The 27,847-nt window shown below is 43.4% G+C and overlaps 1 protein-coding gene across 4 annotated transcripts in view; it reads right to left on the bottom strand.

Moving 5' to 3' along the window:
• The window catches only part of LOC129685003 (cyclic AMP-dependent transcription factor ATF-7), a 78,965-nt gene extending 51,378 nt beyond the window's left edge, over positions 1-27,587 (bottom strand). Inside the window, exons 1-2 of one of the 4 annotated variants that reach the window (XM_055618309.1) lie at positions 27,484-27,587; positions 5,070-5,138 (exon numbers count right to left, since the gene is read on the bottom strand). In XM_055618309.1, the coding sequence (XP_055474284.1) occupies positions 5,070-5,117 (48 nt within the window). In that variant the 5' untranslated portion in view covers positions 5,118-5,138; positions 27,484-27,587. Of the gene's footprint in view, positions 1-5,069; positions 5,139-27,159; positions 27,327-27,483 lie in introns of those variants that run through there. The other 3 variants (XM_055618310.1, XM_055618312.1, XM_055618313.1) reach the window with 3 other exon arrangements.
• Positions 27,588-27,847: the final 260 nt, after the last annotated feature.

Raw genomic sequence — 27,847 nt, forward strand, 5'->3', positions numbered from 1 at the left:
CCTCCTCCTCCTCCTCCTCCTCCTCCTCCTCCTCCTCCTCCTCCTCCTCCTCCTCTCTCTCTCTCTAATGAGGTTTCATTTAACCCATGCTGACCTCAAACTTTCTGTACAACTGACCTGAAAGTCTGTGTGCTCTAAGAGAAAAGATCTTGAGAGTAAATACCTGAAGACACTGAACAGAAAAATAATCATTTCCCTTAAAGGGCAGGACTGTCTAGCATAGTTACAACAGACACTTTTCTCAGTGGCTGACAAGGAAATATACCTGCTCTTTAGAAACAACCTGCACAGTAAACAGACATGACCAGCTTCTACGTGGAAACCTGAGGATGGCATCTGTAGTTTCCACTTAAATCTGCACAATCTGTTCTGCAAAGCAGCCACGTTCCTGAGAGGACAACACGGCAGTATGGAGTCTATTGAGTCCTTGGTAAGAAGTGCTGGGGACATAGTACCGTTTCAGTGCCTGCCATGCAAGCGTGAGGAGCTGAGGCTGATGCCCCACACCGATGTGAAAACCCAGGTGTGGTGGCTCTCACTTGTAATTCCATGCTGAACAGTCAGAGCAATGCAGATTCCCTGGGTTTTATGGCCAGCTAGCCAGTCTAGCTTATTCAGGAGGTTCCTGGCCCCAGTGAGAGATCCTATACCGGGCTGCTGAACACACAAACTCAAAGTGGCTCCAACTGCCTGCTCCAGATCTGCACAAGATGAAGCCACCCACAATCACAGCACATACAGGAAGGTGACTTATCAAGTTTCACCGCCAGCTGAGCAGCTACTGGCAAGGGATGGCTGCCAGGATTAACTGAGTCAGTGTTTTCAGAGTGTGCGCTGAATGGCTGCCGATGCGCTAGCAATGGCCTACACCCTTGAATACAGATAACAGTAAGTGGACTCAGTGGATTCAAGGGGGAAAAAAGAGCAGGGAGTTAGGAGGGAAGGGTCCTGAGTAATGACAATGCCACCAGGATTGAGCTCTTATGCACTCATGCACACACAAAATGGGCAGAAGCAACCAAACCGTAAGTTATCTAACTGCACATGAAATCAAACCTCAAATTCAAGATTTCTGATACTAGCATCGTATTTATATTTGCTTCCACTCTACTGGCTTTCTAACAGACCTTGAAGTAAGAGTGGCACACCAAAATATTAAAAACTTACAGGACTAGGCAGGGTATGACTGTGTATAATTAATTATACTCCCGGCTACTTGGGAGGCTGAAGATCACCTGAGCTCAGAAGTTTTAGATTAGCAAAATAATGAAAACCAGTCTTAAAAGGTTTTTTTCTTACAAGACTGTCTACATTCAACACCAATTATACCTCTATTATTTTAACAAAAGGCAAAGCCATTTTATAATTACAATACTTTTGTCTGTTTTGGCTTTTTGAGACTGGGTTTCTCTGTGTAGTCCTGGCTGTCCTACAACTCACTCTGTAGACCTCGAACTCGGAGATCTGCCCGTCTCTGCCTCCTGAGTGCTGGGATTAAAGGCGTGTACCACCACCACCTGGCTAATCACAAAGTTTTTAAACAGAAGGTTTTTTTTTTTTCTTTTTTTCAAGTGTTGGGGATTGAACTAAGGTCTCACTTTTTTCACATTTTTTAGGATTTAGTTTTAATTTGCATGTGTATATGTATGAGAATGTGTCAGATCCTCTAGAGCTGGAGTTACAGGTGCTTTGTGAGCTACTATGCAGATGCTGGGAATCAAACCACATCAAATCAAACCCGGTCCTCTGCAACAGGACTACATGCTCTTAACTGCTGAACCAGGGTATCAAGAAAGCTAGGCAAGCACTCTGACACAGAATTGCACCTCAGGCCTTTCATTTTTTGAGACACGGTCTCAGAAAGTTGCTTAGGCTGTCCTTGAACTTGTGATCTTCTTTTGTTAGTTTACCAGATGGCTGGGATTACAGGTGTATTTAGGTGCACTGGGCTCTTAAATAAATGCTACCCTGTAATCGCTGCAAAAGCCCACACAACTGTCTTTACCGAGGCCTCTGTCGAAGGGTATCTGGGAGACTGTTGCCTTAACAAAAGTAACCTGTTCTCAGGAGGCATCTTAGCCTCTATCAATGACTGCTGTACCACATCCCATAGAGGTTTCAGCAGGAATATTGTTTCCCCCAAGTTCTCCTTCGTGAGGGTGAGGAGGCCCCACGAGAAACAGTCTCAATAGGACAACAGGAATAAGATGGCTGAAAAGCTTAACAACTTTTTACACAAGAATGCAGACAGACAACCTTCAGTAGCCATTTTTTTTTTAAGTACATGTAATGTATTTAGAACTCAGCTGTGTTGCAGCAGACTGTTGGGAAGTAGATCATGAACACAACCCAAAAATAACAGCCATTAAAAACCTAGCAACCAAACCATGTTTACATATCCACTGAAAGCCTGGTGGTTTTGATTATATAGTGGCGTGTATAATCCACTAGTCTATTTTAGGTGAATTTTCCTTTCACCTTCCCTTAATATTAAACTACAGGAGGATTTCTGGGTTTAAAGATGCAGATGGCAGAATCTGCACAATGAACACACACAGAAACAAAGCAGAATTCCCATAGTTCCCTTTGTTGCTTTTTTTTTTTTTTTGAGCTGAAGACTGAACCTAGAGTTTTGCACAAATACTTGCACATTTAGCTCTGTTGAGCGAAATCTCCAACCAAATAATTAAAAAAAAAATTTTTTTTAATCATCCCTGTAGCCAGGCAGAGTGGCAACATGCCTATAATCCCAGCACTCAGGAAGACAAAGGCAGGTGGATCTCTGTGAGTTTGAGGCCAGCCTGGTCTACAAAGCGAGTCCAAGTTAGCCAGGGTTACACAGAGAAGCCCTGTCTTGAAAAGCCAAAAACCAAAACCAACCAACCAACCAACCAACCAAAAAAAACCCCTTACACATATGAATGTTTGGTCTGCACATGTCTTGTGCTCTATGTCACACGGTGGCTGAGAAGGTAAGAAGAAGGTAATTACAGCTAGAGATGGTTGTGAGTTGCTATACGGGTCCTCGGAATCACACCTGGGACCTCTGTGAGATCAACAGCTCTAAGCACTGAGCAACTCTCTCTCCTTACCACTTCTTTCTTCCAATGATGGGTCCTAAGCCATGCCTTCCAAAGATTATCAGGGGTCCTTCCTGGGGTTACAGAGCTGTTTGTTTCTACCACTTTGGGAACAAATAATTTCAGTCAGTAACAAGTAGATTACAAGGCCTCTGAGTGGTTCCAAGGTGAGGCCACTCCCAAGATTTAAGGAAGTTGAATGGCATGCCAAATGGTAGTTGGCTTTACCAAATTTACATCTTCTGCCACATTTTCTCTATGGTATGAGGTGATCATACGATCTGTTGAAATCCTGCTCCAGAGCTATTTGTTACCAGATCTCAGAAGAAATCTAAAGAGCTAAATATAACTATAGAACTATAATCTTACCTCAAAGAACAGTTTCTGATGTGCAAAGGAGGTAAAGTCAAATTGCCACCGACCGCTCGAGATGGCATGTTCTATCCTTGTGTTAAAGAAGGAGTGGAGTGCTCAAGTTCCAAGTTCCATGTTCAACTTCCCACTAGTGTGGAAAAGCTTCCCAAATCTGAGCCTGATACTACAAGAACTGAAGAAACCAAGACACAATCTGGAAAGGTAGGAAAAGGCTCACAGAGAGAAACCAAAGTAAAGAGTCCTTCCTCTATTAGTACTAAATACATTTTAAAAGTTTTTTTTTTCTTTTCTTTTTTGAGACAGGGTTTCTCTGTGTAGCCTTAGCTGTCCTGGACTCACTTTCAAACTTTCAAGCTGGCATCAAACTCACAAAGGTCCACCTGCCTCGGCCTCCCTGACTGCTGGCATTAAAGGCATGCACCATCAATCACTACCTGGCATTTTAAAACTTTTCAAATGTTTTATTTTTAGTACTATTGTTTCTATGGACATGATACATGCCTACTTTAATGATGCTATTGTGAAAATGGAAACACATGTACACACGTTAAAATTTTTAACAGGGAAGAAAATACAGCCTAGGATGCTGAATGCTTCGGAATATAGTTTGGCTTATGTGTCTTATCAGAAACGCTCAGCGTCTACTGAAATCTGGGGTCTTCCTTCTATTTGTCGTCCCATCACCATCTCATCTTCCTCTCAAACGCCAATTCTTAGAAACGCCTAGGACTTCGCTCTTGGTTTTGTTCAAGTGTTTACAATACATAATGGAACCAGTCTGCAGTGTCACACACCGCCAGTCAGGTCACTGAACAGCTGCCTGACCTGTTCCTAACCAAATGCAGTTCAGGTTCTAGAACACGAAGGCAACACAACTTTTATTCATTTTTTTCGTATCACTTATACAAACATTAGAAAAAAATCTAGGAAAAAAGTTAAATACGAAATGAAAAACAAGGCAATTTTAACAGAATTATTTTATATAAAAACGTATATGGAACACATCTGACATATAATGCATACGCATGCAAACAATTATGTGGGAGCTGACATATAGAACAAGTCATGGTATCAGAGAGGGAAATGTCTGTAGAATACTACTGGATCTCAAGTTCTATGTTAGGTTTGTCTGTCCCTAATGGAGTATCCGCCTTAGCTGTTAACATTATTTTTCTGGATCAACAATCAAAAGAAACATTTCTTTTTCTTATTTGAGAAATCCATAGAGACTCTGAAACTGGAAGCTTACAATGAATGGGAACATTCTTAGCTGACTCTCTAAATATGTTAAGCAGAAAGTCAAGAAGATATTTCTAAACTTGCTTTGCGTTTAGAAGGACAGTTTGAGAACAGAAGAGAGAGTAACACATACTCTAACACTGTGCTGGAAAACAAACATCAGTAGAATAACAAGATGGAAGAAAGCAAGGCAGATTTCATAATGGGGGAGTGCCCACACTTCCTCATAACCTGGATTTACACGCTGCAAATCCTCTGATCTGATTACCTCCAGTGATCACGTAAAATACCGGCTTTAAACTCTTTGCCTTAGTGATAAAACAGCCACTTTGATTCACAACAAGACATTCACAATAAAGTATATTGTAAACGTACCTGTCCACAGCCCGGGGCATTGCACACAAACGGTCTGTCGTCTCCCATATTTCATAAAGCAGAGCAGAGCTGGGGGGGGGGCAGGAATAGGGGGAAAGTTATGTTAAATACGCTGGAGGAAAAAAAAATGTGTTTCAAAAATATCAAGCCTAGAAACAGGTGTTCCAAGAATGCCATCTATCAAAGCTGTAAACACAGGCTACTTTGGGGAGACCCATTAGACAGGTGGCATATGATCTACTGTGCCTCAACTGAAACTTTTAATTAGGAAAATTCAGACTTAAATAGTCAAGGAATTTTAAGCCTTTGCTGGGTTTTCCCTTTTTCTGCTACAGTATATAACACATTTCTCCAGGCTACTGAATTACAACCAGTGCAGCTCTCTATGTCAATAAATTCACTGAACGCTCGATGCGGAAGCCATATTTCTGAACTACAGAAGACCAAAATTTGTCATTTAATTAATTAAGGGATTATAGGAGGGGTGCTCCATTTTACAGGGCTATAATCTGGCTCCCTGGTGTATAAACTACGAGACTGCTGGCAAGGGTCGTTTATCCCAGATTATTGCCAAAGAAAACAAAGCACCCATCCTATTGGACTACATGGGAAATGATTTTCATTAATAAAAAAATAAAAATAAAAACTTCCTCTTCCCACTGGGAGTCTCCTTCTCCTCCCCCCACCAATCATCTGTGGCAAATGAAGAAATATCAGTGCCCTTCCCCCCTCCGATTCTATTTATGGCTAGGTTTTTAAAAGCAGCAATAAAACAAATGTCGACTCTTTGGGGGTTTACTGGGTGAATACGTTCCGGCTGTTTGTGCTGCTCTCAGCCAGAGTTCTTGGGCCGCTCTGCTGCAGCCAACAGATGTGCGTTGCTACAGGGGATAAAAGAAATGCACTTAAAGGCACCACTGTCCACCCCCTCCACTTCTCTGAAGAATTTAACAGAATTTATATTGCTTTTTTAAATGATTAAAGCTAATCTCTTGAAACGTCTATCAAAATTCTTTGTCAAAAACAACAAATGCAATCTGAATGTATTGAAATCTTTCATATTCCAACTAAGAATAAAAATAAGGCAGAGACAAATAACAATTAGAAATGCAAATTACAGTGAAATATCCGTAAAAGATAAACAGTATTTTTGAAGAGTCAAAGAAAACTGAGAGGAAGGATGAACGTAGTCTTATAGCACAAGGCTCTAAGGACAGTGTCACACAGCCAGCCACAACACGGACCCATACATACAAGGACGTGAACAAGGAAAGACAAGTGATGGATGATCGTTGGAATGTGTCTGGGAAAAGCTTCAGAACTGTATCCAAATCTCGAACTTGATATTGGAGATAAACCCAAATGTCAGGTCAATCTCCGTCAGACCTGCATTCAAATAAAAATGTTAACATGCTAGAATGACTCTAGTCCCCAGAAAACCATGCTGAAAATAGAGGGCAACTAGGCAATACCACTCCTACTCTCCTAGGATTTACTTTTGGGCTAGAAACCAGTATTTCTGGCTGTCTAATCGGTAATTCCACAACTAATCGGTGTTTAAAAGTATGAGGTGCCCCGTAAAATAGAAGGGGCTGCTTGGTCATCTTTCAATGTGATAGGAACATGGTCTAACTGTGAAGGAAACTGATGTTTCAGTCCTGCTGTAATGGAATAGACTCTGTATGTACATTCGTATACACAGATTTATATCACATTTAGCCAGGATAAATTGCTTCAATAAATTCTGTTCCTAGGAGAGGCCAGCTCAAGCCTATGATTGGGTACTGGGAAATGAGCGCTTCATTCTTCCTCACATAGCCTCAGGACAACAAGCTTTTCTGGCTTGTTTGTTTGTTTTAAAAACATTTTTGAAAAACAAATAAATTATTTTTTTTAGTATTTTCTGAAACCACAACACAGTATCAAAACATAAGTAAATAAAAGCAAATAAATATAAAAACTATGGTCATTATGGCTGAAAGCTCTGATATCGCTGTAAAGCAAATCATTCATCTCCGGGCATCCCTAACTGCTGTGCTGCAGATTAACCTCACTCCAGCTCCAGAGCCTGTTTCCTACGTCATCACCAGACCAGAGCGTGAGTGACCTTCAGGGGCTCCTGGTCTCCTCTCTCAAGGTGGAAGTGGAAGCTACAGGCAATGTCCTTCCCTTTACACTGAGTCCAGCACTCCGTTAGTGATTATCAGAAGGAAAGGGTTCTTTGTGCTAAACCAGGGGAGTAGGAAGAGGTTTTATAAATCCGGAAAAATTTTTCCTCAAGCCTTCAAAATTTCAAACCTTCAAAAAATGAGGATGATTATAATTTGGACTCTTTACTAAAAATATATGAAAATAAAACCACGCCTTATTAAAAAAAGAAATAGAAGACTTTGTGAGCAAAGCATTAAAATCTAACAGAAGTAAGCTTTTCTTTAGGCTTGACTGTCAAACTGGCAGCCACTAATAGGATTTCCTGCTTTTGTCCGAATTTGTAAGCCTTTGTTTTATCATTTTTAACAAACAGAGATCACAATGGGAGGAAGAAGTCTTTCTTAAATGCTTAGTTATTCTTAAATCATCCCTTTTCTTGTGTCCCTTTGTCATTTCCATCATTTCTGCATTCAAGAAAACAGTAAGAATAATTTCTCTCTTCATTTACAAAATTCCACTCATGCCAGGCATGGTGGCGCATGCCTTTAATCTCAGCACTCAGGAGGCAGAGGCAGGAGGATTGCTGTGAGTTTGAGGCCAGTGTGGTTTACAAAGTGAGTCCAGGACAGCCAGGGCTACACAGAGAAACCCTGTCTCAAAGAACAAAAAATCCACTCATACCTTTTTAATTTTTCTCTTCTCCATCTGTTACATCAATGACACAGAAAGGTAACACATTTCTATCATGCAAACAGGTGGAGATAAAAAAGTGAAGTCTTGAATGCTGCTGCTGCCATACAACGTGAATTTACCTCACCGCTCATCTGCAGCTACTGCTTGACAAGCAGATCGTGTGTCCAGGCATGACACTCACAGCTTGCCTCCTTCCTGACGCGGGTTTCAGGATGAAATGTACGAACTTTATAGAACTAAACAAGAGATGGCGAGAGCATAGACAAATTAAGAGATGCTACCAAGAGTGAGTGTGGTGCTCTCTGAAAGGATCTTAGGACAAGACAACAAAGATGCAGTAGAAGGCTGTACTTAGAGAGAGGTTCTTGTCTACACAGGGAAAGGCTCACGTGTTTACAACAACCAGAATGTGTAATGGCACACTTCAGATCTAACAGTGAGACCCATCTGAATGCCAGAGACAAGAGAAGTCCTGGGTGAGGGCCAGTGAGGTGCTGCTTCAGCAAGCAGAAGCACTGAGCCCACAGTCAGGGCAGGAGGAGAGGCCCGCTTCCCGGAGCTGCTCTCTGCCCACCATCTGCACACCATGGACAGCCACACACGCTAATGAAACACGTTTAAACAGGAAAAGCAAAGGCTGCCAGCTGCACTTTTCTATATTTTCTGTGTGTGTGTCTGTGTGTTAGTACAGGTGCCTTCAGAGCCCAGAGGTACTAGACGGCCCTGTGATAGAGGGACATTCAGTTGTGAGCCACCACAGGTGCTGGGACCTTTACATACCAAAATGTCTGTCTCTGTAATATTCATGACCAACAAAGAATAGGAATTAAGAGCTGAAGGAAAACATAAATTATGGTACTGCATTACAACAGACAATATTTAAGGTGTTGAGAAAAACATTTTGAAAATTATTTAATGACATGAGAAAGTAGTACTCATTAAATAAAAATATAAAATTATGGGGCCAGGGAGAAGGCTCAGCAGGCAAAAAAAGTATTTGCCACACAAGCCTGACAACCTGGGTCCAATCCCTGGAACCTGTAAAAAGGGTGGTGTCACCTCCATAACCACATCCTACTGCAAGATGGAAGGCAGGCACACAGAAATCTACCAGAAGCTCAGAGCCCGCTAACCTGGAGGACACAGACAGAACAGGCGAAGGGGAATCCTGACTCTGGGCAGGGCACACTCTGAGTTTCCACAGGTGGGAATGCTGTGGCATGCAAGTGCTGATACTAACACACACTCACACACACACCCACACACACAGTGAGTACATGAATAGACGTTTACATTAATAAATAAAATTTCATATGTACTATAATCTGAAATCTAATCAAAGAAGCAAGCGAAAGTAGTAAGGATGGAAAAACGGTAAAGGATGTGGACTGGACAGGCGGTTCAGTGGACAAGGGCACTTGTTTGCTGAAGTCTCAGTTCAGCTCCCAGAACCCACAGTGCCTCACAATCATCCATAGCTCTAGTTTCGAGAGTCTCACACCTTCACAACCCCTCAGCTGCTAGGCACACATGCGCACAGTGCACCATACGCAGGGAAAACATTCGCGTGAGATAAATAACTCGTTAAAACACCCAAGTGAGCACAGTGTGAGTAATCACTAAGATAACTATGCTTAGATTGCTTTGTTTCTTTACAGTGCTAGTACCCTCAAGTCTACAGTGAGAAGAAATAGCATTTACCATATCAAAAATAAACCAGTCAGGCTATCAGGTACCATACAAGCCTCCTGGCTTTCTGAGTGTGAAGCTAGAAAGCCATGGGAAGGTGGAAGAAGAAAACCAACTTCAGAGAGTTGTTCTGAGATCCACACGTGTATACACAGGGAAACGCGCCTCCACACACATCACACACACAAGCAGGAATCATCAGGTGAATACATTCACACCTATATACTGTCATCTAACAATCAAAGAATGCTGATCTGTGTGACTGGACAAAAAAAAGGGGGGGGGGCAAGCCTTTGGGTTAAAAAGAAAAAAATCCCGTATCTTTTAAAGTCATATAAAGGGCAAAACAACAATGTACATGAAATAAAAAATTTAAAAATCTATGAAAAAAAAGAGTCATACCAAGTCCTATAAAGCATCAACAGGAACTGCAAAACTGAAATTCAAGAAGGACCATGAAAAAAGTGTAAAATTATACACCAACAGTTTCAAACAGGGAGTAGGTGTGGTGAGCTGGCCAAGCAGCTGCAGCTCTCCCTTATTCCTGTCCACAGTCCACCTCAGAATCCCTGGCAAGAAGTATTACGTATAGCAATAACCAATCAGAAGTGATTAGAAACTGAAGCTGGACATTGGTGGTACATGCCTTTGATCTCAGCACTCAGGAGCCGCAGGCAGGCAGATCTCTGAACTCAAGGCCAGCCTGGTCTACAAAGTGAGTTCCAGGACAGCCAGGGTTACACAGAGAAACCCTGTCTTTAGAGGAAAGAAAAGAGATGGCAGCTAGAAACTGTCCCTAGTATGCATCTGTAAGGGATGGAGGGCTGAAATAGCCTGGCAGGTACTGAGAGCAAGTTAGCTTAGCAAGCTGAATCTTAAGACAGGCTCCAACTCTGCACCTCCATTCCTTTATGACATTAATACAAAAAAGTAAAATGCAAGCAGTTCTCTGAAAAAAAAAAAAAAAAAAAAAGCCCTAGAGAATTTAGCTGTTAGCAAACAAAGCATACAGACACTGACATTTCTAACCGGTCAGCAGTCTTTTTTAAATCATATTATGTATGTACGGACATCTATGCCACAATGTGCGGGTCCTGAGGGGAGAACTCAGACCGCTGGGCTTGCTGGCAAGTGTCTTTCCACCCCAGTCTCAACAGCTTAACCTCCAAAGGGACACTCACAGATAGTTTCCATGGTGTCTGGAAAACCACCTAAGGAAAAGAATCCAGTGCATACATCAACCGTGAAATTATAATGCAGGTTGTATGAGCCTCAGAAAACAAGTTTTACCAGGTAGTAGATACTCAGGAATTGGAAATTCACCTTATCAATTCTGGATTAATTTTCCATTGTATTATTCAGCATGACCATAGTTCAGCATAGAGTTCTCACTAGTAGGTAAACCAACTGACCAGAAAGATGATGTAAAACCAAATATACTACCAAAATCTTGAACAACTTCCCACTTGTTTGATTGTTTGAGGCAGGGTCTCCTTCTTTTGCCCCAACTGTCCTCAAAACTGCAATCTGCCCTGTCTCTGCCTGGGATCACAGGCTTGCTCCACCACATCCTTCCTGTATAGGGTTTTTGTAAAATTCTTTGCTAAGAGGCTTTTGATAAACAAACAAAACAAAACAAAAACAGACAAACAAAACACAGAGAGTTATAAAAAGTTGACAAATGAGGAACAATGATGTCAAGGCTAGTATGAATTCTAGTTTATTTGTTCTCACAAAATTTTTTAACTTCTGAAAGTTGTGTGAGACTTGCATGTTACACTACTTATAGCTGAACTGTGTATTTCAACAATTTAGCACCTAACAGGGGTTCCTATAAGCTTAGTATGCAAAATACAGAAACATGAATTTAAAGGTAAGTTCTGGATTTTTTTTCTTTTTCATTTTTTTGGGGACATGATGTTGCTGTACAGGGCAAGCTGGTCTGGACCTACTCTGAAGCCCACCACGCTCAGCTCAAATGCTTGCTCCTCCTGCCCCAGCCATGCTCCATTAGCACCAGCCTTGAGGAATCAAGGATATTAAATACAACAGTTCTCCCTTACAGGAAACAATCCAGGCCTCACAGTGGAGGACTCCCAGCTCCGACAGCAGCGTATGCTTTTCCTATGTGCTCTGCAGCATGACCGCAGAGCACCAGAAGCAGCCTCTAGAAGTCTTGGCCGGCCTGGAACTCACTATGTACATCAGGCTGGTCTAGAACACGTCTCTTCTTGATTCTTCCTTCTGAGGGCTGGGGATTAAAAACTGGCCTCAGATTCACTATGTAGCCAAGGGTAACCTTGAACTCGTCCTCCTGATGGGAGGTCTGTGGGGTCAGCGATGGAAACCAGCCAAGTGTTCTACCAAGTGAGCTCCACCGTCAGCCCACTCCTCGCTAGCTGCCACCCTGTGCATCGTTTCGAACATCTTGCACTGTGAGACTATGATTAAGTAAATAAGGCTTACTTCCCTGACATCTGCATTTTCATTGCAATCTCGCGGCAGACAATTCAATGCTTGAGGCTACTGACTACCAGGCGGCAGGCGGGACGGGGCTGAGCACTGGGTGGCCAAAGGACAGTTCACACCCAAGGTCATAGCCCCGCACACTATTAATAACAGCATGTACTTTAAAGCTAGTGAGTTGCTGATTTCTGCAGTTTCCCTTAAAACGCCAGAATTTTCAATCTTTGTTGATAGAAGTAACTGAAATAGTAGAAATCAAAACTGTGAATAAGGAAACAGACACTGTAATGCTCCATTTTAAAATTAAGCACAATATTTTCTTATATTTTAAAATTCATAATCTAGCTACAGCATATATTAACTGTCAGGAAACTTCAGTTCATGGGCCTAATCTGTTGGTCTGCCACCTAACTTTGTATGGTATGTAAGCCAAGAATAATTTTTAAATGGTTGAAATATCAGGAAAAAAATTTATGACACATGAAATTCAATTTCAGTACCTATAAAAAAAAGTTATAGAGCTGGTAACATATCTCAGTGGTAAAAAATTGCCAAGCCTACATAATGCCCACATTTGATCCCCAGGAGCCACAAACACTAGAGCACATTCATGCTTATCCGTTAACGTGTCACCCATGTCCACTTTTCGTTAGAACGGCAGCTATGAGTAAGTATAGCACAGATCTCATGCCACAAAGTGGACCACATTTACTGTTTGGCCTTTCTCCCCTAATCACAAATACATGGTTACATAACATTCCAACTAGGGGAGAGTATCAGAATTCATATGTTCATTATATCAACACTGAGTCACTTATACTGGAGCTACATACTCATTTCTTTTTCTCTGAATATCCAAATTGTGTAACTTAGGTGGGGTCTTGTCTGTTTCTGTAAGGTCAAGGAGCTGGACGACAGCTCAGTAGCTCCCAGCTCCTGCTGCTCTTGCACAGCACCTCAGCTCAGCTCCCAGCTCCCACCCATCTGTGTCTCCAGAGCCAGAGGACCTTACACCATCTTCTGACTTTCACAGGCCCTAGACCTACACATGATGCACAAGTATACACGTAAGAAAGATACTCAGACACATACAATAAATCTGAAATTAACTAAATGAGGTTAAGGTAGCACAATGGTTTTTAAGCACTGCAAAATCACTTGGACACCTTGTTAAAAAACAAAACAAAACAAAACAAAACACACAGACTCAGTCTCCTGGATTGTTCTTATCCCTGAAGCCCAAGACCTTACATGGTAATTCCGACATTTAGGAGAGAACCTGAGGCAGGAGAACTGCAAGTGCGTTGCAATGTGAGACCCTGGGGCCCAGGAGATGGTTGTGTGGGCAGAAGTACTTGCCGTATATTCTGGTTAGGTTTAGCTGTCAACTGCACACTAACCTAGACGCATCTAGGAGAGCCTCGGCTGACAAATTCCTACAGTGAAACGGCCTTCCCCATGTCTGGGGATGGGCTTGTCTTGACTTAACTGCATAGCGCATTGTGGGCTCTAGCACCCCTAGGCAAATGGTCTTGACCTATGTAAGAAAACCAGGCGAGTGTAAGCTGGCCGGCAAGCCAGCGAAAGAGCAGTGTAGGGTCCCTGCTGTACTTCTGCGGCTGGAAGGTAAGTTGCTTGGTTGGAGATAATGCTGTGTGAAATAACAGTGAAATAGCAAACAGGCCTGCCTTCAAGTTCCTGCCTTAATGTACCTCAGTGAACTACCTTCATCCCTCCCCTTTTTGGAAACAGGGTTTCTCTATGTAGCCCTGGCTTACCTGCAGTTTGCTACATAAACCAGGCTGGCCAAGAACTCAGAGATCCACCTTCCTCTACCTCCTAAGTGCTGGAATTAAAGGTGTATACTACCATGCCCAGCTTCTCCTTTTTTCAAGACAGAGTTTCTAGCCCAGGTTGGCTTCAGAATTTCTATGTAGCTGAGGATGACCTTGAACGTCTGATCCCCCTCCTTTACCTCCCAAAAGCAGAGATTACAGGTGCATGCCACTAACCTGGTTTATGCTACATAACTAGGGCCTAATGAATGCTAGGCAAGCAAGTAACTGTTTAACAGGTTTGCTATTATTAAATATACATATTAATCTCTAATAAGATAAACATCAATAAATATTAATTCAGATAAGCAAAAAGTTTTTTAAAATCCTCACTAATGCTTTCTTTCTTTTTTGGAGGGAAGTCTGAGACGAGGTCTCACTCTGTGGCCCATGATGGCCTGGAACTTACTGAGATCCCATGCTAGCCTCCAGTTCCTGATGCTTCCCTTACCTCAGTCTCGCAAGTACTAGTATTACAGGTAGGCACCACCAGCAGTAATTTTTCAGAGTATAAGCAGGTTGTACTGAGACAAAAAGAAAAAAAAGGTAAAGATACACTGCTGTAAGAAATACAGAAGTCCCTCAAGATGGTTCAGCAGGGCACTGTACTGACCATCAAGTCTGACGATCTGAGTTCAAGCCCCAGGACCCACATGGTGGAGGGGGAGAACCAAGTCCCCCAAGCTGACCTTCGACCTCTACATACCATAGCATGTACACATTAAATGCATTTAAATGCAACTAAAAAATAAAGTAGTACAGTGCCTAGACAACAGCCAACAGATTATTTACGTTAATTTCTGTATTTGGGTTTCAGACATGAAGGAATAGGCTTCAAAGACAGCCAGCTAAAAGACCAAATAGTTTTGTGGCAAATGACAGAAAACAGATGCCAGTAAGAACTAGGTTGAATCAAGTTATGTAATAAATGGCAATGCTTACAGCCCATCTGGAGGCATGTTTATAAACATAACTACCTGACTCAAGGGTTTTTTTTTTTAATTTTTAAACCTAATCTTTAAAAATATATTTATTTTACATGTGTAAGTATTGTCTATGTGTCTGTACACCGTGTGTCTCTAATATCAGCAAAGACTAGAAGATGTCACCGGATCCCTGGAACTAGAGTTATGGATGGCTGTAAGCCAACACATGGGAGCTGGTAATTGAACCCGGATCCTTTAGAAGAGCAGCCAATGCTCTTAACCACCAAGCCATTTCTACAGTCATACCTAGAATTTTAGAATATTCAAGAAACAACTCTGAGCTGTCCTGGGAAATGTTAGTAAGGGCCGGGAGCTACAACTTGTTAAAATGACAGTAGGCCTGGTCATATAGCAAGTACACACCTAGTACATACAGCAAGCTCTGGACCAGCCAGGGCTACACAGCGAGACTCTGTCACAAAGAGAGTAATAATAACTAATAAAGTAGAATGACAGCAAGAAGCAAAAGTAAAAAATAAGCCGGATGGGGCAGCACACACCTCTAGTTCTAGCACTTGGGAGTTCCAGGCCAGCCAGGGTCACATGGTAAGACACCGTCTAAAAGAAGGGAGCTGGGGTGGGGGGCATGAATATACCTTTCACTTCGATGTACACTTAGTGGTTCTCTAAATGTAGTTTGATTTTTTAAATCTCTACAGGGCTTCTGCCTGCGTGCGCACTTGTACGCCACGTGCATGCCTGATGTCTACAGAAGCCAGAAGAGGGCACTGGATCCCCTGGAACTGGAGTTACAGATGGCTGTGAGCTGTCATGCCTGTGCTGGGAATTGAATCCAGCAGAACAGCAACCACTGCTCTTAACCACCAAGCCATCTCTCTAGTCCCTAGTTTCAATTTTTAAACGTTTTCAGTGCTAAAGAGCAAACCCAGGGTCCTTCTCATACTTAGCGCGTCCTCACTGTTGAGCTGTATTTCCAGTTCTCTCAACATGCATTCACCGGCAGAAGAATCCCTAGAAAATGGTAAGATAGTAACAAAGAAAATGCAAGGTCAGGTATGATATGGCACAGCCTATAATCCTAAATGGAGGCGAGGACCATGAGTTCAAGAAAGACTGGGCTACACAGTGAAATCCCGTCAAAAGAGCTAACGGATTGGGGAGATGGTTCAGTGTGTGCTGGGCAAGCACATGGACCTGAGTGCACATTCCCAGGGCCCACATAACAGCAGTGCGAGCCATACCCGTCTGTAACCAGAATTCTGGGAGCATGAGGGAGAGGAAAGACCACCAGATACCTGAGCTCATGGTGAATTCCAGTTTCAGTAAGTGCTATTCCTCCTCAAAAAATAAAGTGGAACGCAATAAAGGACATCGACCTTTGGCCTCTATATGCATATATACAAACTCAGGAACACAAAGACACACCACATATACAAAGAAAACACACACACATCATACAAAAGCTTTGTTCTGTGTAGCTATGGTGGCACATGACTGTATCCTAGCACTTGGGAGACAAAGGCAGAAGGATCAAATTTAAGAGGCCAGCCTGGAATACACAGGAGGTTGCAGGCCAGCTTGAGCTAGCTACACAACATGGTCATGTTTCAATAAATAAAATCTGTTTTGTTTTCTGCTCATTTTTGGATAAAGTATGATCCATAAAACAATAGTGATCAACACAGATTTTTTTTCTTTTTTAAATATTTTTTATTAATCTATTTGTGACATGGTTCAAAGTATCCCACATTGGCCTCAAATTCATTACATATGCCCAGGCTGGTCTGGAACTTCCAATCTTCCTGCCTCTACCAAGTACTGAGAGTACAGGCAGCACTACCACTCGGTGCTGAAGACCAGCCCCAGGGCTGTACACATGATAAGGCCACCACAGACTGGTCTTCAAATTGCATTTCTCCTGAAGCATCAGCCTCCTAAGCAGCTGGGATTATAGGTATGGATCACTGTGTCAGCTTTAAAACACTTGATCTTTAAGGACCAATTAAAAATTCTTACACATTTAGAAAAAAACAAAGTTTTTGTTTTGTTTTGTGTGTGGGGGGGGGGTTGTCTTGTGTAGTTTTTTTTAAGGATTTATTTTTATTTATATAGGTTTTAAATTTTTTTCAATTTATTTATTTTATGTGCATGAGCGCTTTGCATATATGTGTGTGTACTGCATACATTTCTGGGGTCCAGAGGGACCCTTTGGGTCCCCTAAAACTGGAATTATGTTTGGTTGTGAGCCACCATCTGGGTGCTGGGAGTCAAATTCAGGTCCTCAGCAAGAGCAAATGCTCTTAACTGATGAGCCATCTCTCACCAATATGGGTGTTTTTCCTACATGGATGCTTGCGTGCTGTTTTGAGCTGCCATGTGGGTACTGAGAATCAAAGCTGGGTGTCCTGGAACTATAGTCAATGCTCGTAACTGCTGACAATCTCTCTGGCCTTAGTGGGTTGTTCTAGTGATGGTGAAGTTGTTTTTGTTTGATTTTTAGTCAACGTCGCATCCTGTAGCACAGGCTAGTTTTGCACTCACTACACAGGTAGACCAGGCCGCCTCAAAATGCACAGGAATCCTCCTGTCTGTTTCCTGAGTGCTCAATGCATCACGTTGGACTGGACTGTAAGACCTCACTTTAAGTTTTTTTCTGGGCAGAAAAAAGCCATGATACTACAGAATGATAATTGTGGGGAAAATCAGAAGTCTAGAGAAAACGACCTATTAATATTTTCATTTGTAGCACACATCTGGGGTATTCCAGCACTCCCTGACTAGCATGTACAAGCTTCACACAGCATTAGCAAACTACTGCTGGAGCAAAACTTTAAAAGTTAGTTCATGGGCTGGAGAGATGGCTCAGAGGTTAAGAGCACTGGCTATTCTTCCAGAGGTCCTGAGTTCAATTCCCAGCAACCACAAATGGCTCACAACCATCTATAATGAGATCCGGTGCCCTCTTCTGGAATGCAGGTGTACGTGCAGGCAGAACAGTACTTTAAAAAAGTAAGTTCACTAAAAATGGTTATATCAGATCTGTTTGGATCAGAAATCTATTAAAGTAAAACCAATGCAATATCATTCAAGTTTGATGGCTTATAAATAATATGACAGGAAATCTGGTTTCAACACAAACCATTTTTAGCAATCCTGTGCTCTATTTAACAAAGCTTGATTTTATATAGTCAAGCATATTCTTATTCCAAAAAGCACGGTTCTTGGGCTGAGATGCTTCCGTGGATAAGAATAGTTACTGCAGAAGCCCAAGGGTCCAAGTTTGGATCTCCAGAACCAGATAAAAAGCCGGATCTGGCCATGAGCCTGCAACTCCTGTACAGGGGGTGCTGAGAAGATGACTAGGCTGGGAGAAGGGAGAGACAGGGAGATAGCTGGGGCTTGCTGGTGAGCTCCTAGTACAGTGAGACTCTGACAGAAGGGAATAGGCAGAGAGCCATGGAGGAGGACATTTGATGTTTACACATAATTTCTTTAAAAGATGGCTTATGGTGGTGGTGGTGGTGGTAGTTTTTGGTGATAGAGCCTGAACTCAGGGCCTTGCATATGCCAAGCAATGGGTTCCACTACTGAGATACATTCCCAGCATTTCCCTGTTTCCTTTCTTTATTTTATTTTTTATAATTTATTCACTTTGTATCAGGCTGTAGCCCCTCCCTTATCTTCTCCCAGTCTCACCCTCCCTTCTTCTTCCCTCCATCCCCCTCCACTAGTCCACTGAAAGGGAGAGTTCTCCTCCCCTACTATCAAGTCTCATCAGGACTGCCTGGATTGCTCTTCCTCTGTGGGCCCTGGTCGCCCCACCAGGGAAAAGTGATCAAAGAGCAGGTAACCGAGTTCATAACAGAGACAGTCCCTGCTCCCCTCACTTGGAAACCCACATGCAGACTGAGCTGCCTATAGACTACATCTGAATAGGGGGTCTAGGTCCTCTCCATGCAAGGTCCTTGGTTGGTGCATCAGTCTCTGCACCCCCTGGGCTCAGACTTTTTGACTTTGTTGGTTTCCTTGTGGTGCTCCTGTCCCCTTTGGGTCCTTCTAGCCCGCTCCTGTTTTCTTTAATCTGAAAAAACGCACTGTTTGTACTGTATTATAAATTCCAACTAAAATCTGACCAGCCTAACACAGAAAGCTGACTTGTCTACTTCAGAAAGGAGTGCTGCAAGTGTTGCACCTAACAGGACAATCACAGCAGGCAACTGACCTCAAAGGCCAGTTAGGTTTTCCCAGGAGACAGTGTGGAAGAACGCTGTTTCCACAAAGGCCCGAACCAGAAGCTTAATAACTAACTTTATAAGCTAAATTCTGGCCCCTACTAGACTTTCACAGAATGGTATTTATTAGGAAGAAATGCAATAGTAAAGAGAAAAAGCTTTTGCAAATTCTGTTTTCAAATATATCTGACCATTTAGGATTGAGGTTGCAAAGATGAGAAAAGGTAACAGAACTGTACATTTGCAGTAAATTTTTTCCTAAACACATTTCAAAGGCTAGTAACTAAACCTTAGATTTAGTCAGGAAGCTTTCCTAAACATCAATCTACAAGGTTTTCGAGGAAGATGTTAACCTTCTAATATAGTAACTCTGTTTTGTTTTGACACAGGGTCTCAGTTAGCCCAGGATGGCCTCTCTAGGATGACCTTGATCCCCTGCCTACACCTCCCAAATTCAGGGATTACAGGCAAGTGTACCACACAACCAGTTCTTGAAGGGCTGAGGAGGGCACTCAGGACCTCATGCACACAAGCACTCCACCAGCAAGGGCATTCCCAGCCCCGTGCAACTTCTTGAGTATGTAACGCTCAGCATGTCCCTCTACAAGGCAGCTAGATAACAAATAATTACTTTCAAAACCGAAATAAATTTTGGTTCATCATATACAAGCACTCTATATATTCACAGAAAAAAAAACAAGTTTGTAAATAAAAGGGCAAGTAAGAGAAAGAAACAAAATACTATGATTTAACAGGAAAATAAAACCGCCAAATAGCCTTTCAAAACAAGTGCCCACCAGGGAAATACTGAAGAGAAACTGTGATGATGAAGTATTTTTAAGACATGAAATGATCCAATGCAAAATCTTTGTTGTTGGATTTTGTTTTGTATTTCGTTCAAAGACATGATTATTCCTTATTATTTATGTTCTTTCCTTTTTCAAACCACTCCCAATGGGTAAGCAGAACCTCGTCAATTTATTTTCTTTACAGTCTATTTCTCTTCCCGAGTCTTCAACAGTTCTTTGATCTGAGCTTCCATAAAGACCTGAGCGGTGACCAAGGCTACCATGCTTTCCAGAACCCAGAACTAACTGTCAAGGGATGAGCCGATAAGCATACTTTTGAAAATGTACCCAAGCCCTTGTAGCATGCTACTGTAAGTAGTACAAACATTTCCATCCACAATTTGCTTTTTTTTTCTTAAGACAAGGTCCATGCAGCCCAGCGGGCCTGGCTATGCAGCTCAGGACAACTTGACTCTTAGACCCTCACGCTGCCACCTCCAGAGCCAGGGTTAGAGGTGTGTGTGCACACGTGTGCTCTGCCACACTCAGTTCCTGAAGTGTGGGGAAAGGAATTTTTTTTTAGCTTTCCTTCTTTTTTTTTAATTTTTTTTTAAATTATTATCATTTATTACAATTTGTTCAATTTATATCCCAGCAGGGCTGGAGAGATGGCTCAGAGGTTAAGAGCACTGGCTGCTCTTCCAGAGGTCCTGAGTTCAATTCCCAGCAACCACATGGTGGCTCCCAACCATCTATAATGGGATCTGATGCTCTCCTGTCATGAAGGCATACATGCAAATAGAGTGCTCATATGTATGAATAAATAAAACTTTAAAATAATTTATATCCCGGGTGTGGTCCCTCCCTCATGAAGTATGGGAAATTTAACTTAGGGATTCCCAAATGTTAGGCAAACTGAGCTACACCCCCAGTACCATTTGTACTCTTAAATAATGAAACTGAAAATTAAACCCCGAAAGAGGAAGGTACTTTCAAGATGTATTCATCAACTAAAATTGCTCAAACATAAATTCAACTGTCAAGTCTAAAATTAACATGCAGAAAAGTTGTTGGCTGCCAATATAAAGACTTTATTCCCTAGATATCCTTTGATGATCTTTTTGGTCTCCTCTAGAATGCAGACCATCACACCTTGAAACTTTAACTGTAAGTGGAAATTATGTGTTTATGTGTTTATAGTGTTAGTTTATATTCCAAACAAAATATGACAAGAGGTCTAAACTAGAAATGTCAAAATTATAGTGAAGCTGCAAGATAACTGTTACAAGGCAAGAGTTTTAATCTTCTGATTTATAACTTAAAATGTCTGGGGAAAATTTTTACCTCAAGTTACATTTAATGTCAAGGTGGAGGAGGGTGACTTTAAAAGCCGATATAATTAACACTTTCAGTCATTACACACTCAAAAAGAAACTGAGACAAAGGAGGAGGATAAAGAAACTGTAGCCTGATGGGACAGACACTCTTTCCCAGGAAGGTACTGAATAGATTGCTTATGATCTATTGGCAAGTAACATGGTAAGCTATAAACACTGGAGCAAGGACAGGCATGTGGCTGTACACAGCTTTAACCCCAGCACTCAGTACAGAGGCAGGTAGAGCTCTACGAGTTCCAGGAAAGCCAGGAAGGACTACATGGTAAGAACCTGTCTAAATAATAATAATAAATAAAAAGACATTAATATAAGGTAAAGTCAGGAGTAGTTAGGGCTGGAGAGGTGGCTCAGTGGTTAAGAGAGCTAGATGCTCTTCTGGAGGAGCCCAGTCCAATTCCTAGCACCCACACGTCGGCTCACGACTGTCTGTGACTCTCAATTCCAGGAGAGCTGACACCTTCCTCTGGCCTCCAGGACATACACATGAAGTACAGTACTGTATCCAGGCAGAACAGTGGTATGCATGGAATAAAAACAGATCTTTAAAAGAACAAAACAAAACAGGAGTGATGGTGTAACCGCCTGCAGGACTGTGAGCTGGCAGCGGGGGCGGTGGCATGCACACACTTTTAGCCCCTGCACTCTGGAGATGGGGCAGGCAGGTCTCTGAGTTCAAGCCTAGCCGGGTCTACAAAGCAAGTTCCAGGGCAGCCAGGGCTACACAGAGAGACCCTGCAGACTGGGCAGCACAGCCAAACTCTATCTTAAAAGACCAATAAATAAATAAATAAATAAGTAAATAAATAAATAAATAAATAAATAAACAAACAGCAAATTATAATATCTAACTTCATAGTCTCATTCTCCTCTCCCAGTAGCCTACGACTTCACTAGCCAGGCCTTCAGAAATGTCTGAGAGAGAACATATTTGGATTTCAACACGATACTTCTTTATTTTATTTTGTTGTTGTTGAATGTTTTATTTTTAAGATTTATTTATTACAGTGTTCTGTCTGCATGTACACCTGTGCATCAGATCCCATTATAGATGGCTGTGAGCCACCATGTGGTTGCTGGGACTTGAACTCAGGATCCAGTGCTCTTAACCACTGAGCCATCTCTCCAGCCGTAACCAGACACTTGTTGATGTTTCACAGAACACAGAGGACATGGGCTGGGGATGTAAATCCCTTGCCATGTAGGAGGCTCTGGATTCAACCTGCGTCAGAAAGGGAAAGAAGGGAGGGAGACAAACAAGAAGGGAAAAGAGGAAAAAGGAAAAAGGGAAGAGAAGAAAGTGGGAAGAAAAAGGAGGTTGACTACCTAACACAGTCCTACGCCCGTATCTCACCAGTGAGCCAAAATAAAAATAAAGTCATCATGTTCATCAAATTCATCAACAACTTAACAATATGAGCAATGGTCAAGAAGTTAAAATATATGCAGCTTTAAAAAAGTCATACCAGCAGGATAATACCTACAAAAAAATGTAAAGTTTTCCATTTACAATTAAAAATCAACTACAAGAGCTCTAAGGCTATATACATAGCTCGAGAAAAATGCTTGCATTTGCCTAATACATGAGGCCCTTGGTTCAATTCTCAAAACTGGGGAAGAGGGGAATCAACTACACCTTAGACTTTAAGAATGCAGATGTAGTTCAGTTGCTGGAGTGCTTGGGTGACATGGAGAAAGCCCCAGCACTACATAAGTTCAGCATGGAGAAGTTTTAGCTCATCTTTGGGTCTGGTGCAGTGGCTCAAGCCTTTAATCCCAGCACTCAGAAAGCAATTGGATCTCTGAGAGTTCAAGGCCAGCCTGGTCTGCATACTAACCTCCAGAATAGCCAGGACTATTTAGAAAGACCCTGCCCCAATCAAGCAATCAATCAGTAAATAAATTATATACAATAAATAATCCCTCAATCTTGAGGACATCTTCAGCTAAGTAGGCTTCACAAGACCTTGTCTCAGGAAAGTCAACAAGTGAGCAATGAAAGGCCAAGAGCATGAAGGACGGATCCACTGATGCTGGATCACCTGCACAGAGCTGACGACCTGACCAGTCCCAGAGCCCATGCAAAGGGACAAGGAGAGCTCACTCCTCAGAATTGTCCTCTGGTCTCCACACACATGCCACCCCCAGGAAAACATAGTCAAGCCAAACTATTAAAAAGAGAAAAAAGAAAAATGGAAGATTAAAGGCAGAGGGCTGGGCTGACAAAACCCTAGCTGAGCAAGCACTAAGACCTTCATTTGGACCATCAGCAGCCACTTAAAAGGCTCACTTGGAGGGATACTCCATAATCCCACACTGGGGAAACAGTCAGATTTCTGGAGCTCACTGGCCACTCAGCCTAGCCAACTGCCACCTCCAGGCTCAGTGACAGACCCAGTCTAAGGGAACAGGAAAGAAAGTCTGAAAGACAGGACACCTAGTGCCCTCCTCTGGCCTTTGTGTACCCATCCCTACCACACTCACACACGAACATGCACCATGTACACACACAAAAATTAAAATAAAAAAGATCCTCTGTTAAGGATTTCCAGATATGAATACAATTACTACCAAACAAGTCTATTAAGGTGAAGGCAGCATTTAAAAATAAACATATCAGAGCAGCTTAAAAACTGTTATTTTGGGGAGGGAGAGATGGCTTAGCAGTTAAGAGAACCTGAGTTCAATTCCCAGTGCCCACATGGCAGCTCACAACTGTAACTCCAGTTCAAAGGATCCAACACCTCACAAAGCCGTGCATGTAGGCAAACACCAATGCACATGGAATAAAAATAAATAAATAATTTAAAATTATTAAAAATGAAAATAACTCTTCAAGAACACTGTTGCCTTGACGTTTTATATGTATTTGTTACTGTTACTATTCCTGTTATGATGCACTGTGTGAAGGCACAGCATCACAGCACACACCAAGGCCAGGGGACAACTTCGTGGAGTCAGCTTTCCCCTCTGCCTTGTCTGGAGGCGAGGTCTGAGAACTGAGTGCAGGCAGCAGCTTCGTCCACCCCTGAGCTATCACACCAGCCCATCTTCCACAAGATTTTAAAGTCAGAGGAAAACTTTTTCGTGAACTCCAAAATCACAGGAACATCAAAAAAACAAAAGACGTTAACATTTAAAAAAACAAACATTTTTCTTTTTTCATAGCAATAAAATATGCTCTTTCAGCACCTTCATCAAGGAATAAGGGCAATTATATTCCAGTCTGTTCCAAAAAAAAAGAGTTATCTTCATTAAACACTTGAAAGACAGTACTACTTGGCCCGCCTAAAATTTCCTTGTAAGGAAGACTCCCCCTTATCAGGCCTGATAGGAGATGGTGGCAACACTGACTCTTCCCACCAGAGCCCAGCGGTCTCAACGTGCAGAGAACGACTCCCGAGCTTCAGGGCCGCTGCGCTCAGGCAGAGCCACCCAGGGACTTGACTCCAGGCAAAAGAGTGGCACGAGAGTTGACTGAAAAAATAACTGCCAGAGCCGGTCCCGGTGGCACATGCCTTTAATCCCAGCACTTGGTAGGCAGAGGCAGGCGAGGATCTCATGAGTTGGAGGCCGCCTGGTCTACAGAGTGAGTTCCAGGGCAGCCAGGGCTACACAGTGTTCAAGTTAAAGCCATCACCAATCCTAGTTTGGAAGATCAAACAAAGGACTTTGATCTCTCACTGGATTTTTTTTCGAGGGGAGGGGAAGACTACTGAGTAGAAAACTAAAAATTCTTCTGGATTTTGGAACCCAATTCAGGAGTTAATTCTAAAAGGTCAGTACTTGATTGTTCTCAATGTTTTTGTAGGGACAATTTCTAGCCAGGGGAAAACACCTCAACCGGTTGCTGAAAAACAAGGGTTAATACAAAACCACGCGACCTGGGTTTTCTTCATTAGTAGCACTTCGAGTCTCAAAAATAAAAGAGACAGGGTTAAAACTCGATGGTAGAGTGCACAAGGCCAGGTGAAAGTTCCAACTCCAGCTCCACCACAAACCCCACAACACACACACATGGGGGGGGGGGGTGACAGAAAGATTATAATCTATGCAAAGAAAATTATTGCAAAGAAGTTATTGCTTAGCTGTATAAGTCTAACTCATTATGAAATGATATACAATTACTAAACAAATGTCCTGTCCCTTTTCTGTACAGAATTAAGAACAAACTGGTAAGACTACTTCATATAGCTGCCAAGCTTTTCTTTAGCTTCTTTTCTTACAGGCATGTTAAGTTTCGCAATAGCTTCCACTTACTTTACATGCCCTATGTTTAAAAACAAATTCTGTTTGAGTTCCTCAACCCTTGTCCTAAAATATTATGATTGTTCTTTAGTTTCTAAGTCTGGACACAAAAGAAAACATAGTTCAATTTCCTGAACTATGAGCACAGAGCCCCAAGTTCAAGCCCCAGCACCACATAAAGTGATAAACTGGGCATGGGAGTGAAAGGTTGTAATCCCAACACTTGGAAGGTAGAGATATGAGGATCAGAAATGCAAGGTTATGAGCTCAAAGCCAGCATGGGCTACATGACACACCGCAAAAAACACAAGCAGGTGAGACAGGCACAGACACATACACACTCACTCACTCCAGGGCTAAGCCTGTAGGTCAGACGGTGCTGTGCTTGCCCAGCATGCACACAACCCTGAGCATTCAGTCCCTTGCACCACATAAACTGGATGTGGTGGCACACACCTCTAATCCTAGCACTTGGAAGGTGGGTGAAGATCAGGAGTTCAAGGTCATCCTCAGTTATCTCAATATAAGTTGTACCTGGGCTACAGGAGACCTTGCCCCAATTAATAAGAAAACATCCAAGACAATTAAGACTAAGTTCAATCATCCATTAAATAACTCTTACTGAAAGGGAAAAGTCACAAAGAAACAAACTTTATTTTGTTAGTGTATCTATACAGTTTATGTAGAAATCATACTGCTGAAAAAGTTTAAACACAGGAAACAAATGAGTTTGCTGAAAAAAAAAAACAAACAAAAACAAAAAACAAAAAACAACTGCCCATCTGCACAAACCTGTACTTGATACGAATCCTGAGAGATATGAAAACACCCTCTGCTAAGCAGAAAACACAGGACAGCAGTAACCCGGGAATCTAGGTAGGAGGTGCCCTCGGCAGTAAACACCCCGGTGAGAGCACCTAACAAGCATTTCAGAGCAACTCACAAGTCCCCACGGTCTCCAGTTTGGCCCGCCCAAATCCCAGACTCACATCCCTGTGTTTTGAAGTAAAGGAAACTTGGAAGGAGGAATCCTGGTGGGGAAATCGGAGCGGCGCCCTATTTTCCTTCTTCTCAACCCCTATGCCAGTGTTTTGGCTGGCTGGTCACCAGTGTGGGTGCCATATCCACCAAAAAAGACTAAGCCCTATCCCGGCCGCCTTCAGGCTAAAGACCTGTATCCGTCAGCGTGTCTCTCCTCCGAACCCACCCTCTTCCCCCGCCGACTTCCCGACCACTATCGAAGCGACGCCTTCCAGCAACGCAACCCACTCACCCCGTTCCCAAACTCAGCAACTTAATCTCCCCAAACGCACACTTTCTGATAGCACGTCTCTGCTAATTCCTACGAGCTCGATCGGGACGCCAGGACCCCCGTTCCCGAGGCTCCACCTGGACGTGCTTTTCGGGCGGACAACCCGCGCGTTCACCAGAGCCAGGCTCTCGATGTCACCCCAACCTACCTCCTGCCTATCACGGTGCCAAGCCCTAACCCCACTTTTTGGGACATCTCGAGTCCTGAGCCTAGTTTAGCAGCCCTCCCCGTCCTCCCATCCCAAGGTCCCTCCACCGGACTTCCACCGGAGTTCGCTTCCCTCGGGAGTCAACCCCCTCTCCTCGCCACGCCCTGCGCCCCCCGGGGCTACTTACCCCAACTTCTCCCCACACTTCAGTCCTCTGGCCCCGCCTTCCTCCAAGAGGAAGGAGGCGGGAGAAGAGAAGGGGCGGCACCCCGCACGGTAACGGCGATCTCCCATTGGCGCTCGTGGCCGCCAATTGTGGCCTCCTCCTCTCTTATTGGCTGTCCTTAGCCTCCGCCCCACCCTCTTCCTCCGACAGGCCCGGCCACCGCCTCAGCGCCCCCGTCCAGCCCAGGCTGGGAGGGGAGACCCCGGCCCGGGGCGCTGGGGCCGGCCAGCGTGGACGGGCGCGCGCCCGCCGGCCCGTGGACTCGCTAACGTGAACACGACTCACCCGCTGGCAGCTCCGGCGCCGCCCGCCCGCCCGCGCTCGGTCCCACTCTCTGCCTCAGCTCCTCCTCTCCCCCCTCAGCGGAGCGGAGCCTTTCCTCCCGTCCGGCCAGGCGCGCTCGCGTCTCGCGAGAAGTGGGGGTGCGGGCGCGATTCGTGGGGGCCGCGCCGGCCGGGCCCGAGGGGCGGGGCCTGCCGGGAGCGTGGCGTGAGTGGAAGCCCGGGCGGGCGCCGTACACACGGCCGCCACGTGCTCGGCCGCGGCCGCGCGGACGAGGTTCTCTCCCGCTGAAGGAGAGAGAGGGGAGCGGAACGAGCGGGGCCTCGGGGCTGCGGCTGGTGCCCGAAGCAGCTTACACGGGCTCTCA

Source organism: Psammomys obesus, unplaced genomic scaffold (assembly GCF_907164565.1).
Source record: "Psammomys obesus unplaced genomic scaffold, mPsaObe1.curated_primary_1811, whole genome shotgun sequence".
NCBI lineage: Eukaryota > Metazoa > Chordata > Mammalia > Rodentia > Muridae > Psammomys > Psammomys obesus.